Source organism: Papio anubis, chromosome 18, assembly GCF_008728515.1.
Source record: "Papio anubis isolate 15944 chromosome 18, Panubis1.0, whole genome shotgun sequence".
Classification (NCBI taxonomy): Eukaryota; Metazoa; Chordata; class Mammalia; order Primates; family Cercopithecidae; genus Papio; species Papio anubis.
Window position 1 is genome coordinate 72,539,267 of NC_044993.1, and position 13,771 is coordinate 72,553,037.

General features: G+C 51.1%; 1 protein-coding gene across 4 annotated transcripts in view; it reads left to right on the forward strand.

Moving 5' to 3' along the window:
* IFT140 (intraflagellar transport 140) overlaps window positions 1-13,771 on the forward strand; it is a 103,107-nt gene that overhangs the window by 17,579 nt on the left and 71,757 nt on the right. For 3 of the 4 annotated variants that reach the window (XM_021931630.2, XM_021931632.2, XM_021931631.2), the window contains 7 exons: window positions 1,310-1,485; window positions 2,724-2,815; window positions 3,761-3,867; window positions 4,851-4,996; window positions 6,719-6,922; window positions 8,432-8,504; window positions 10,851-10,942. In XM_021931630.2, the coding sequence (XP_021787322.2) occupies window positions 1,310-1,485; window positions 2,724-2,815; window positions 3,761-3,867; window positions 4,851-4,996; window positions 6,719-6,922; window positions 8,432-8,504; window positions 10,851-10,942 (890 nt within the window). The remainder of the gene's footprint in view (window positions 1-1,309; window positions 1,486-2,723; window positions 2,816-3,760; window positions 3,868-4,850; window positions 4,997-6,718; window positions 6,923-8,431; window positions 8,505-10,850; window positions 10,943-13,771) is intronic. The other variant, XM_021931633.2, reaches the window with a different exon arrangement.

Below are 13,771 nucleotides of genomic sequence, written 5' to 3' on the forward strand. Positions count from 1 at the left end.
TGTCCTTTTGTGGAAAATGGGGATAATACTGGTGTCTACCCAGTTATCACCGGGGTAGATAAAGATGCTTAGAACTGAGCCTGCCACATACTATGCACTTATTAAATACTAGTTGGTGTCCCAATTCACCTCTAGATAAACTTGAACTCTTCAGTTGGATGAGAACTTGTGCTGGGTATGGTGGTGCGTGCCTGTGGCCTCAGTCACTTGGGAGGCCTCGTTGGGAGGATCACTTGAGCCCAGGAGGTTGAGGCTGCAGTGGGCTATGATCATGTCACTTTACTCCAGCCTGGCTCACACAGTGAGAACCTGTCTCTTGAAAAAAGAATTAATAATAAAAATAAGAACTCGTTGTCCGTGGGGAAAAGATGAGAAGGGAGGGACAGGTGAGAAGGCGCCCAGAGGAGTCTCCTGCAGAGCAGCAAAAGTGAGCCCGAGTCCCCAGGCTCACACAGGGCCTTCAGACAGAGTGGCTGGCCAGCGCTCGAGCAGGCTCAGGCAGGGCAGGAGGAGGGGATTCCAGGCTGGGTATAGTCGAGTCTGTAGCTTAGACCAGGAGCAGCTTGTGGAGGTTGACAGAGGGTGGTCCAGAGAGAGCCTGGCAGGAGGCAGATGGCACAGCAGTGACACCCGGGGCAGAAGGGTCAAGGAGCGGTGGCCACAGAGAGAGCTTGTCATTTAGGGCCTCAGCATGTGGAGGGTATGAGATGGACACAGAGCTCCGAGGCTGCCAGATCTGCAGGGTCAGCAGTGTGGACATGAAACCCACCAAGCCAGGGGCAGAGAAGGGATCAGTAGAGACAGCTTGAGGCCGAGCTGAACCCATGAAGTGGAGGTTGCAACCTGTAAGGTCAGGTCACATGCTTCATTTTTAAGTTCTTTTTTTTTTTTTTTTGAGATAGAGTCTCACTCTGTCACCCAGCCTGGAGTGCCGTGGCGTGACCTCGGCTCACTGCAACCTCCACCTCCAGGATTCAAGTGATACCCGTGCCTAGGTCTCCCGTGTAGCTGGGATTACAGGCACACGCCACTACCTAGCTAGTTTTTGTATTTTTAGTACAGACAGGATTTCACTACGTTGGCCAGGCTGGTCTTGAAATCCTGACCTCAGGTGATCTACCAGCCTCGGCCTCCCAAAGTGCTGGGATTACAGGCATGAGCCACTGTGCCTGGCCCATTTTTAAGTTCTTATACTGAAGATGCTTTGTTTTGAAAATGTCCTTAAGTTGATAGAAATGGCTGCCGGTGAGGGTCATGGAAGCGGATAAACCAGGGCCTCCTTGTGTAGTGACCCCATGTTTGCCCCCAGGGACAGTGCACTATGTGGATGAGAAGGGCAAGACCACTCAGGTGGTGTCCGCAGACAGTGCAATTCAGATGCTGTTCTACATGGAGAAGAGGGAGGCACTGGTGGTAGTCACGGAGAACCTCCGACTGTCCCTGTACACAGTGCCTCCTGAGGGCGAAGCAGAAGAAGTGATGAAGGTGAGTGGGAGTGGGCTTGGGGGCTCACGCTGGGGAGCTTGGGCCAGTTTCTCTCTGGCCTCGTTGACGGTCCTTTGTCTTTTGGATAGCAAGACTGAATAAAAGCCCATCATCTGTGTTAGGGCGGCTAACGTAGCTAGCGATGTCATTATTTATCATACCACATTCAGTTGATAGGTGAAGGAAACAAAAGAGATGGAGATTTTCCTGCTTCTCTAGGTGGATGTGGGGCCTGATGGGAGACAGCCTGGGCCCACCCGCAAGCTGCACCCCTCATGACCTGGGGCGCAAGTAAGAGAGTCACACAGCCTCTCGTTCCACCTGCAGAACTCAGCAGGCAGGCGACCGTATCCCCATCTTCCCGCTGATTTATTCCACAGGAATCCTTGCTCCTTGGAGGCCACTGAACTTTCCCTAAAGATGCTCTTGCAGATGACAGAGCTGACTTTTCCTCAGTCAGCCTTCATTCGGTCCTTTACACACCCTGTAAGGGCAGATGAGGACACAGGCACTGGTCATGGGGACCTTGTCACAGGGGCCAGCTTGGGCCACCGTAACAACCTACCACAGACTGCGTGACGTGACAACAGACATTTGTCACAGTTCTGGAGGCTGTGATGTCCCACGCCAAGCAGCCTGCAGAGGCCTCTTCCCAGTGTCCTCACAGGGCAGGCAGGGAGAGTGAACACCAGCTCTGGTGTCTCCTTCCACGGCCACAGCCCTGTCAGGCCAGGGCTCACCCACCTCATGGTCTCATTAACCTTAAGTACCTCCTGAAGGCAAATACAGTTGCACTGGGGGTTGGGCTCCCACATACGAGCTTGAGGCATGCAGTTCAGTCCATGGGCCTGGCTTTAAATACCCTGCTCAGCTTCTCACTGGCTGGTGGGCCCTGGCCAGGTTTGTTCTCTGCACAACAGGGATGATAGGCCTGCCCAGAGTGTGTGGTTGGATGAACAGGGAGCACCAGCTCAACCTCATGATCATTCCAGAGCGTGTCCACCGATGGCCACCTGCCCACGCTATGCACTCAGTAGCCGTTATTTAATGTGTGAGAGTAGTGGTTTGCTTCGGTCCATACATCTCAAAACCCAAAGCCACCTTGCAGAGTCTCCATCATTTGTCCCCGCATTTGCCCCGCTTGGTGAGTCTCCATGGAGTCACTGTGGACCAGAGACTCCAGGCTCCTGAAGCCGGGACAGGCCTTCTCGGCAAGCACAGTGCCTTTCCTTACACAGGTCAAGCTGAGTGGGAAAACTGGCCGCCGCGCAGACATCGCTTTGATTGAAGGCAGCCTTCTCGTGATGGCCGTCGGGGAGACTGCCCTCAGGTGAGAGTCTGCCTTTCCAGTGGCCCTTTTTGAGAGTTCTCTGAGGAACAGGCTCTTCTAAGTCGGCTTTGTGTTGGAATGTAGCATATATACTGTAAAATGCACGTATGGGGCCGGGCGTGATGGCTCACGCCTGTAATCCCAGCACTTTGGGAGGCCGAGGTGGGCAGATCACGAGGTCAGGAGCTCAAGACCGTCCTGGCTAACACGGTGAAACCCCGTCTCTACTAAAAAATACGAAAAATTAGCCAGGCATGGTGGCGGGTGCCTGTAGTTCCAGCTACTCGGGAGGCTGAGGCAGGAGAATGGTGTAAACCTGGGAAGCGGAGCTTGCAGTGAGCCGAGATCGCACCACTGCACTCCAGCCCGGGAGACAGAGTGAGACTCCGTCTCAAAAAAAAAAAAGAAAAAATTGCACATATGATGCTGACTGCTCACACACTGGACATACCCATTCACCAGCTCCCAGACTGAGGAGCTAAGCATTGAGGGACCGCAGGAGTCCCTGCCCACTCCACTGCGCTCCCTTGGGGCTCCCCTTGCCTCCAGGTGGCCCTGCCCTGGTGTCTGCCCGTGGAATCTCTTTGCCTGGTTTTTCGGAGTGTGGCATAACTAGAATCGGTCGTTCTGGTCTCTCTGCTGCCTGCTGTGTTAGCTCCGTGTGCTCTCCGGGGCCGTCTCGTGCTCTGCGTGGGGTTGCAGTTCCTGTGTCTCGTGGTGACCTCCTGCCATGTACATACCATCTTCTATCGGCAACTGCTTTCTTTGATTATAAACAGGACATAAAATGTCCTAAGTGTAATAATAGTGTTCGTTTTCATATCAGGAGTCTGATGAACTCTGTCTTTTTCCTGACTTTTAATTTTGCTCCACAGGTCAAAAACCCTTCAGAGGGAAACACCACTAACACAGGCCCTCCGTGGGGCTTACTCTCTTCTGTTGTAGATTCTGGGATATAGAACGAGGAGAGAATTATATACTGAGTCCAGACGAGAAGTTTGGCTTTGAGAAAGGAGAGAATATAAACTGTGTTTGTTACTGTCAAGTCAAAGGTGAGGCTTCCTGGCCTGGCACGAGAGAAACAGAACCAACCACAAGCATTGTGCTTGGGCTGCAAAATAATTCTAGTGAAATGTGGAGGCTACTTAAACAATGGTAACTCGATAACTCACAGCCATCAAATAGTCGGGCAAGCAAGCAACAGCAGAGCTTTGTGGTCCCACACGAAGGCCAAGGGGTTTGATCAGAAGCATGACAACCTGCATCCCAGCACTTTGGGAAGCTGAGGAGGGAGGATCACTTGAGCCCAGGAGTTCGAGACCAGCCTGAGCTACATAGTGAGACCCCTGTCTCCACAAAAAATACAAAAATTAGCCAGCTGTGGTGGTGTACAGTGGTGGTCCCATCTACTCAGGAGGCTGAGGTGGGAGGATTGCTTGAACCTGGGAGGTTGAGGCTGCAGAGAGCTAAGATAGTGCCAGTGCACTCCAGTCTGGGTGACAGAGCGTGACCCCGTCTAAAAAGAAGCATGGCACACCAATTCCATGCTCACTTATCTCTGTTCTCTCCTGAAATGTCACAGGAAAGACAGTGCAGGAAGTGTGTGTGCAAGTGTGTGTGTGCATGCACATGTGTGTATGTGTGCATATGCACATCCAGAGCACAGGAGACTAGGAGGTGAGTCAGAGCTGTGTCTCCAGTGCCTGCTGAGTGCTGAGCACAGGGCAGACCCAAGCCAGACCGACTGGCCTCTAGGAAAGCTGGGAGGGCAGCGTTCCCCACCACCCCCGCACCAGCACTGTGAGGTCAGGGTGGCAAGGACCTGGGCAGGAAGATCCCCCACCACCCCCGCACCAGTACTGTGAGGTCAGGGTGGCAAGGACCTAAACAGAAGGACGCAGCCAGGGATGAGGTGAAGAGGCACTGGGCTGGGCGAGGACTGATGCTTTGAAGAAGGGAGTCAGAGAACAGAGCTTGTTGCTGTTTTAGTTCCCTTTTTTAACTCTGTTCACATGCGGTTTGTTTCTACCTGTAGGTCTTCTGGCCGCTGGTACCGACAGAGGGCGAGTAGCCATGTGGAGAAAAGTACCAGGCTTCCTGGGCAGCCCCGGGGCAGAGGGCAAGGACAGGTGGGCCCTTCAGACCCCTACCGAGCTCCAAGGAAACATCACGCAAATCCAGGTACAGCCTACAAGGGTGTTTGGTGCACTCATTTTCTGCTGCATGAAAGTGGAGGCCGTGGCCGGGCGCGGTGGCTCACACCTGTAATCCTAGCACTTTGGGAGGCCGAGGCGGGTGGATGATGAGGTCAGGAGATCAAGACCATCCTGGCTAACACGGTGAAACCCTGTCTCCACTAAAAAATACAAAACATTATCCGGGCGTGGTAGCCCCTCCAGATTGTAGCCTGTGTCAATACTTTGCTCCTTTTCATGGCTGAATTACATTATCTGCTGTGGACAGACCACGTTTTCTTTCTCCATTCATCAGTTGATGGATATTTGAATAATGCTGTTATGAACACTTGTGTACAAGTTTTTGTGTGAGGATGTTTTAGTTTCTCTTCAGCATTTGGTTCTTTCTTATGATTTCTCTCTGTTCCCATTCTCTACCTGATGAGACACTGTCATTATACCTTCCTTCACTTCACTAGGCATGGTTTCCTTCAGTTCCTTCAGCGGGTTTCTGGTGGCTCCTTTGAAGTCTTTGCTAAGTCCAACATCTGGGCCCTTTCATAGCAGTTTCTGATGTCTGGGTTTTTTCCTATATGGAATTTATACTTTCCTATTTTGCATGGCTCTTTATTTTTTTTAGATAGATTTAGAAGTTTAATATAAAATTATGAAACCAACATTTTGCATCAGCAGAGGAAAGCTAGATAATTTAATCCATTGTATAAACTTCCTGTCTGTTTATAAAAAATATAAACATCCCTATGTCACACTCAGAAAAGTGAGTCACACTCAGAAAAGTGAGTCACACTCAGAACTCTAGAAGACACTTTTCCCATCAGAACAGACATACAAGTGCTGCCTGTCCAATCACAACTCTTGAGCATCAGTATCTTTTATTTATTTATTTATTTATTTATTTATTTATTTTTGAGACAGAGTCTCGCTGTGTTGCCCAGGCTGGACTGCAGTCGCGCACTCTCGGCTCACTGCAAGCTCTGCCTCCCAGGTTCACGCCATTCTTCCACCTCAGCCTCCTAAGTAGCTGAGACTACAGGTGCCCGCCACCACCCTCGGCTAACTTTTTGTATTTTTAGTAGAGACGGGGTTTTACCATGTTAGCCAGGATGGTCTCGATCTCCTGACCTCGTGATCCGCCTGCCTTGGCCTCCCAAAGTGCTGGGATTACAGGCTTGAGCCATCATTCCCGGCCCGAGCATCAGTATCTTAAAGTCTTTCTACACAGCACACACTTTACCTTTATAAAACATTTTTTCTCTTTTTTTTTTTTTTTTGAGACGGAGTCTCGCTCTATCACCCAGGCTGGAGTGCAGTGGCCGGACCTCAGCTCACTGCAAGCTCCGCCTCCCGGGTTTACGCCATTCTCCTGCCTCAGCCTCCCGAGTAGCTGGGACTACAGGCGCCCGCCACCTCGCCCGGCTAGTTTTTTGTATTTTTTAGTAGAGACGGGGTTTCACCGTGTTAGCCAGGATGGTCTCGATCTCCTGACCTCGTGATCCGCCCGTCTCGGCCTCCCAAAGTGCTGGGATTACAGGCTTGAGCCACCGCGCCCGGCCCTATAAAACATTTTTTGAGATCATTTTTTAAGTCCAAAACAATGGTGCTTAGAAATGGTTTCTGAGTTCTCATGTGTATAAGCGTTCTCCTGACTGCATCTTTCTCCTGCTTTTTTCGCACATCTGGTTCTTTCTCTTGCAACCTGGAAATGAAGTGGGGTTCCAGGAAGAACCTGCTGGCAGTGAACAACGTCATCTCCGTGGCCATCCTCAGCGAGCAGGCCATGTCGTCACACTTCCACCAGCAAGTGGCCGCCGTGCAGGTCTCCCCGAGCCTGCTGAATGTGTGCTTCCTGTCCACGGGGGTAGCGCATAGCCTGCGCACCGATATGCACATCAGTGGGGTGTTTGCCACTAAGGTGACTGCCGAGGGGACCCGCGGGTCGGAGGAGGGGTCTTCAACACAGAGAAAAGAACTGCCCCATTGCCAGGTAGTTCAGGGCAGCAAGGGTCCCAGATGGTAGGTTAGGCCACTCTCAGTTCCATCCTAGATTCTCTTATTTCCTGGATATCTATGTACATCATATTCATGAAGAAAATCATAATGAAAATATAGGCTGGGCGTGGTGGCTCATGCCTGTAATCCCAGCACTTTGGGAGGCTGAGGTAGGCAGATCACTTGAGGTCAGGAGTTCAAGACCAGCCTGGCCAATATGCTGAAAGTCCTCCGTCTCTAATAAAACTACAAAAATTAGCTGGGCATGGTGGTGGGCACCTGTGGTCCCAGCTACTCAGGAGGCTGAGGCAGGAGCATTGCTTGAAGCTAGGAGGTGGAACTTGCTGTGAGCCGAGATCGTGCCACTGCACTCCAGCCTGGGCAACAGAGTGAGACCCTGTCTCAAAAAAAGGAAAATAATAATAAAAATATATACACCTGCCATCTACCCTTATAAATTTAAAAAAAAATAGGCCAGGCGCGGTGGCTCAAGCCTGTAATCCCAGCACTTTGGGAGACCGAGGCAGGTGGATCACGAGGTTAGGAGATCGAGACCATCCTGGCTAACATGGTGAAACCCCGTCTCTACTAAAAATACAAAAAAAAAAGAACTAGCCGGTGCGGTGGCGGGCGCCTGTAGTCCCAGCTACTCGGAGGCTGAGGCAGGAGAATGGCATGAACCCAGGAGGCGGAGCTTGCAGTGAGCCGAGATCGCGCCACTGCACTCCAGCCTGGGCGACACAGCGAGACTCCGTCTCAAAATAAATAAATAAATTAATTAATTAATTAATTAATTAAAAAAAAATTAAGTTAAAAAATAAATTTGGCCGGGCGCGGTGGCTCAAGCCTATAATCCCAGCACTTTGGGAGGCCGAGACGGGCGGATCACGAGGTCAGGAGATCGAGACCATCCTGGCTAACACGGTGAAACCCTGTTTCTACTAAAAAAAAAAAATACAAAAAAACTAGCCGGGCGAGGTGGCAGGCACCTGTAGTCCCAGCTACTCGGGAGGCTGAGGCAGGAGAATGGCGTGAACCCGGGAGGCAGGGCTTGCAGTGAGCTGAGATCCGGCCACTGCACTCCAGCCTGGGCGACAGAACGAGACTCCGTCTCAAAAAATAAATAAATAAATAAATTTAAAAAGTAAATAAAGGAAAGAGAGGGATGCTTTCTTTGCCATTCCCCATACCTTAAATTAAAAAAAAAGAAAATAATCATAATAAAACCCAGGGATGTTTTATATAACGCAGAAAACAGCCTTAACCCATGTTCACAGAGGACCCAGTGATCTCATAGTGTTAGGGTGTTGGAGCAGCAGCGTTCGGAAGTGTTTAGAGGAGGAGAAGGAGGCTTTGGAAGTGCACCGTGGGGTGTGCAGTCTGCACCTCACTTTTCCTGCCCTTTGCCTTGAATGTCCACGATTCTTTTCAGGATGCTGTCGCAGTCTGGAACGGAAGGCAGGTGGCGATCTTCGAACTTTCTGGAGCTGTGATGCGAAGTGCAGGTGGGTTCTTTTCACCCCAACAGAGGCACTCCCACTACCTGGCTTTATTTTCTCCCTGCCTACTGAGAGGGCCACTGTGGTGCAGTTGAGGACTGGCATAGGGGCTGGGGAGACCCTCGTGCCTGTGCCCGCATTTCCAGTGCCAGGGCTGCGGCTCTGGCCCCGTGTTGTCCGTGCATCCTGGGGCCTGGTGTGTGGGCGTAAACAGCCACAATGCTTTTGTGGGTTCCTTCCAGGGAGGGGGTGGCTACCTCCCATCTTCTGAAGTGTTTCCAGACCATGCACAGCCGTGAGACCTGTGGTGTCTTGACCCAAGGCCAGCCTCTGCCTGAAACTTCAAGGTGTCTCTTCAGAGATGCTCCATTAATCTCAAACACCCTTCTAGGTCCCCAAGGTCTCTCCAGCTCTCTGCAGTTAGTTTGGCCATCATTGTCCAGGCTGGAGTGCAGTGGCGTGATCTCATCTTACTGCAACCTCTGCCTCCCAGACTCAAGCAATTCTCCTGCCTCAGCCTCCCCAGTAGCTGGGATTACAGGCGTGCGCCACCACGCCAGGCTAATTTTTATATTTCAGTAGAGACGGTTTCACCATTTTGGCCAGGCTGATCTCAAACTCCTGACCTCAGGTGATTTGCCCACCTCAGCCTCCCAAAGTACTGGGATTACAGGCGTGAGCCACTGTGTCCAGCCTTGGCCATTGTTTTCTTCCTGCTCTCTTAAGCATGTCTATGGGAGTTTCCTGGGATGGCTGTAGCAAAGGACCACAAACTTGGTGGCTTCAGAAAACGGAGATGTGAGAAATGTATTCTCCCGTGGTTCTGGAGGTCAGAGGTCCCAAATCAGTTTCACTGGGCAGAAGTGAGCACGTCAGCAGAGCCACGCTTCCTCTGCAGTCCCAGGGAGAACTATTTCAGCTTCGGGTGGCTGCCAGCAGTCTTCGGCTTGTGGTCACAAACCTCCCGTCTCTGTCTCTGTGGTCACATTGCCTCTGGTCTGAAATCTGCCTCCCTCCCTCTTACAAGGACACTGGTGACTATATTTAGGGCCCACCTGGATAACCCAGTATAATCTCCCCATCCCAAGACCTTTCCATCTTCTGCCATATAAAGTAATATTCACAGGTGCCAGGGAGCAGGACCTGACGTCTTCAGGGAACGTTTCCCAGCCCACTGCAGTGGCCCAGCCATCAGGATGTGCTCCTCAGCTCCTCGCCTTCCACAGTTATCACCTTCACCAACCCTGCCCCTCAGCCGCCTGCCCACACAGGAGGCCTCGTGTCATGCCATTCCCAGGGCGGTTGCCCCCTCATTTGTTTGAACATCCCCGCCTCTCCAGGCACGTCCTTCACTAGTTTCCGCCTCTCCCTTAGATCTTTTCTCCGTAACATTTTGTTGCCTAAAGTTCTCTCATAACATTTTTCACACTCTGTCCCGAATTGTACTGACACTTCACATCTCCTCTCCTCTGTAGACTCCCTAGGAGCAAGGGTGAACTTCTTATTTCCCCCAGTAGGACCAACACAGCAGGTGCTGGGATATTTTCTGTTTTGTGTTTATTATCATCTCCCTAACTAGATTTTTTTTGAGACAAGAGTCTTGCTCTGTCACCCAGACTGGAGTGCAGTGGTGTGATGGTGGCTCACTGCAGCCTCTGCCTTCTGGGCTCAAGCAATTCTCATGCCTCAGCCTCCCAAGTAGGTGGGATTGCAGGCATGCACCACAATACCTGGCCAATTTTTGTATTTTTAGTAGAGATAGCATTTCACGAGGTTGGCCCGGCTGATCTCAAACTCCTGACCTCAAGTGATCCACCTGCTTCAGCCTCCCAAAGTGCTGGGATTATAGGTGTGAGCCACCGTGCCCGGCCTCTAGATTCTTATCTATTATGTTGGTGCAAAAGTAATTGTGGTTAATGGCAAAAACCACTTTTGCACCAACCCTAATAGTTAGGTCCAGGAACCAGGGCTTGTGGCCACCAAAGTTCCACCTAAAATGAGCAAACACTTGCTTAAATGGGTGTGTTGTCATAGATGGTGTGCTGCTGGGAACGCGAGCTGCCAGATGGGAGGGGTGCAGGGCAGGGAGCCCAGAGCCCGGCATGGAGTCTCCACGTCAGCCCAGGGCCTGCACACGCTGCCACTGCTAGCTGTGGCCGCGGCCGTGGCCGTGGACAGTTCCCTGTGCCTCAGAGCCTCATTTTCTTCATCTGTGAGGTGCAGATAGCACACCCCTATGAAGCTGTGGTGAGACCGAGATTAATTGGGGATCATGTGTGGGAATGCTCCTGAAACTCCGGGCAAGTCTGGCGGATGAGCGGCCTCCTTCCTGATGTTCGTCTTTCATTTTAGGGACCTTCTTATGTGAGACGCCCGTGTTAGCAATGCATGAAGAAAGCGTTTATACAGTGGAGTCAAACCGAGTTCAAGTGCGAACCTGGCAGGTAAGTTGCTGCTCCACGGCAAGAAAACTAGAGCAGAGTTTGAAATCCTTCCTCTCAATTGAGCCGAAGCCTGTTTATTGATTTCACCTAGTTTATTAGTCTGTTCTCACACTGTGTAAAGAACTACCTGAGATGGGTAATTTATACAGAACAGAGGCTTTGTTGACTCCCATTCCTACAGGCTCTACAGGAAGCAGGCCCAGGGGCTCAGGAAACTTACAGTCGTGGTGGGAGGCCAAGGGGAAGCAGTGCCTCCTGCACAACCGGAGCAGGAGGACGAGAGGGCGAAGCGGGAGGGGCCACACACTGAACAGCCAGATCTCGTCAGATCTCTATCACAAAACAGCACTAGGGATAGTGAGAAACCACCCCCCTGATCCAGGTCACCTCCCCCCAGGCCCCACCTCCAACACAGGAGATAAAATTCATCGTGAGATTTGCACGGGGACACGGAGCCAAACCATATCACCTTGCTAGATTGGATTTCCCGTGTCAGGTGCTTGATGGTGAAAATGAATCCTGGGACAGCTGTTCAATGTATGGCTGTCACTTCAGAAATCGGGAGACAGGGCAAGGGCCTTTTGCCTGTGAAAAGGATGACTTTGCAGGACTTCGAGTACATGGGGCTATGAAAAGAAAATAAATCCTTGCAGGGCTTAATGTACACCCCAGCAGCTGGCTGGGTGGCTCCAGTTCAGTTAAGGACATAATGTCCTTAACCAGGCTGTCCCCTGCATGTGTCTTGTGGGAGGGCCAGGGCGACCTCCAAGAGGTTCCCTTTTTTTTTTTTTTTTTGAGATGGATCCTCACTCTGACTCCCAGGCTGGAGTGCAGTGACTTGATCTTGGCTCACTGTAACCTCCGCCTCCCAGGTACAAGCGATTCTCCTGCCTCAGACTCCTGAGTAGCTGGTACTACAGGTGTGTGCCACCACACCCGGCTAATTTTGTATTTTTAGTAGAAATGGGGTTTCACCATGTTGGCCAGGCTGATCTCGAACTCCTGACCTTGTGATCCACCCGCCTCAGCCTCCCAAAGTGCTGGGATTACAGGCGTGAGCCACCGCACCTGGCCAAGAGGTTCCCTTCTGAGTAGAGTCAGGCACCCACTGCCCTGTCTGCATCCCACACACACTGGCTAGAACCTGGGGGCAGACACGGTGTGTTGATTTCCTGTGGCTGCCTGAACAAATTACCACAAACCGAGGGGCTTCTGGCACAGACATTTATTCTGTCACAGTTCTGGAAGCCAGAAGTCTGTCATCCAGGTGCTGTCCAGACTGATGCCTTCCGGAGGCTCTGAGGGAGAACCTGCCCCTGCCTCTTCCAGCATGAGGTGGCGCTGGTGGGCTTTGCTGTTCCTTGGCTTGTGCACTTGACCTTGAACCACAAGGTCTGAACTGCAGGGGCCACTTAGATGCAGATTTCTTCTGACTCTGCCACCCCGAGACACCAAGATCAACAACTCCTCTGCCTGTTCAGTGTGAAGATGATGAGGATGAAGAGCTCGATAATGACCCACTTCCACTCATAAACAGTAAACATATTTTCCCTTCCTTACTATTTTCTTAATAACATTTTCCTTTCTCTAGGTGACTTTATTGTGAGAAACAGTATATAATACATAGAACATATACATATGGGCCGGGCGTGGTGGCTCAAGCCTGTAATCCCAGCACTTTGGGAGGCCGAGATGGGCGGATCACGAGGTCAGGAGATCGAGACCATGCTGGCTAACACGGTGAAACCCCGTCTCTACTAAAAAATACAAAAAATTAGCCGGGCGAGGTGGCGGGTACCTGTAGTCCCAGCTACTCGGGAGGCTGAGGCAGGAGAATGGCGTGAACCCAGGAGGCGGAGCTTGCAGTGAGCTGAGATCCGGCCACTGCACTCCAGCCTGGGCGACAGAATGAGATTCCGTCTCAAAAAAAAAAAGAACATATACATATGTGTCAATCAACTGCTTACACTGTTGCAAAGTCTTGTCAACAGCAGGCTGTTAGTCCTTATGTTTTGGGGAAGTAAAAGTTATATAAAGGCTGAGTGCAGTGACTCACATCTGTAATCTGAGCACTTTGGGGAGGCCAAGGTGGGAGGACCACTTGAACCCAGGGGTTTGAGACCAGCCTGGGCCACATATTGAAACCCATCTCTTAAAGAACAACAAAAAAAATTGGCCGGGTGTGGTGATGCACGCCTGTAGTGCCAGCTACTCAGGAGACTGAGGCAGGAGGGTGGCTTGAGCCTGGGCAGTCCAGGCTTCGGTGAGCTATGATTGCACCACTGTACTCCAGCCTGGGCAATGGAGCAAGACCTTGTCTCAAAAAAAAAAAAAGTGTCATGAGGATTTTCGACGGCAAGGTGGTTGGCCCCTCACAGCCCTGCATTGTTGAAGGATCCTCTGTGAATGCCTTGCTCCAGCCTCTGCGCTGTCCTCATGTGGCTGCCTTCCCCATGTCTGTGTCTTCTCTTCTGTGTCTTATGTTTTATCTTATGTACTTGTCACTAGATTTAGCTCTCATCCTGAACCAGAATGATCTCATCTCAAGATCCTTAACTGCAAATACCCATTTTCCAAATAAGTTCATATTCACACATTCCAAATAGACATATCTTTTTTTTTTTTTTTTTTTTTGAGACAAAATCTTGCTCTATCACCCAGGCTGGAGTGCAGTGGCGTGATCTCGGCTCACTGCAACCTCCGCCTCCAGGGTTCAAGCGATTCTTTTGCCTCAGCCTCCCAAGTAGCTGGTATTACAGGCACCCAGCTAACGCCCAGCTAATTTTTGTATTTCTTTTTAGTAGAGACGGGGTTTCACCATATTGGCCA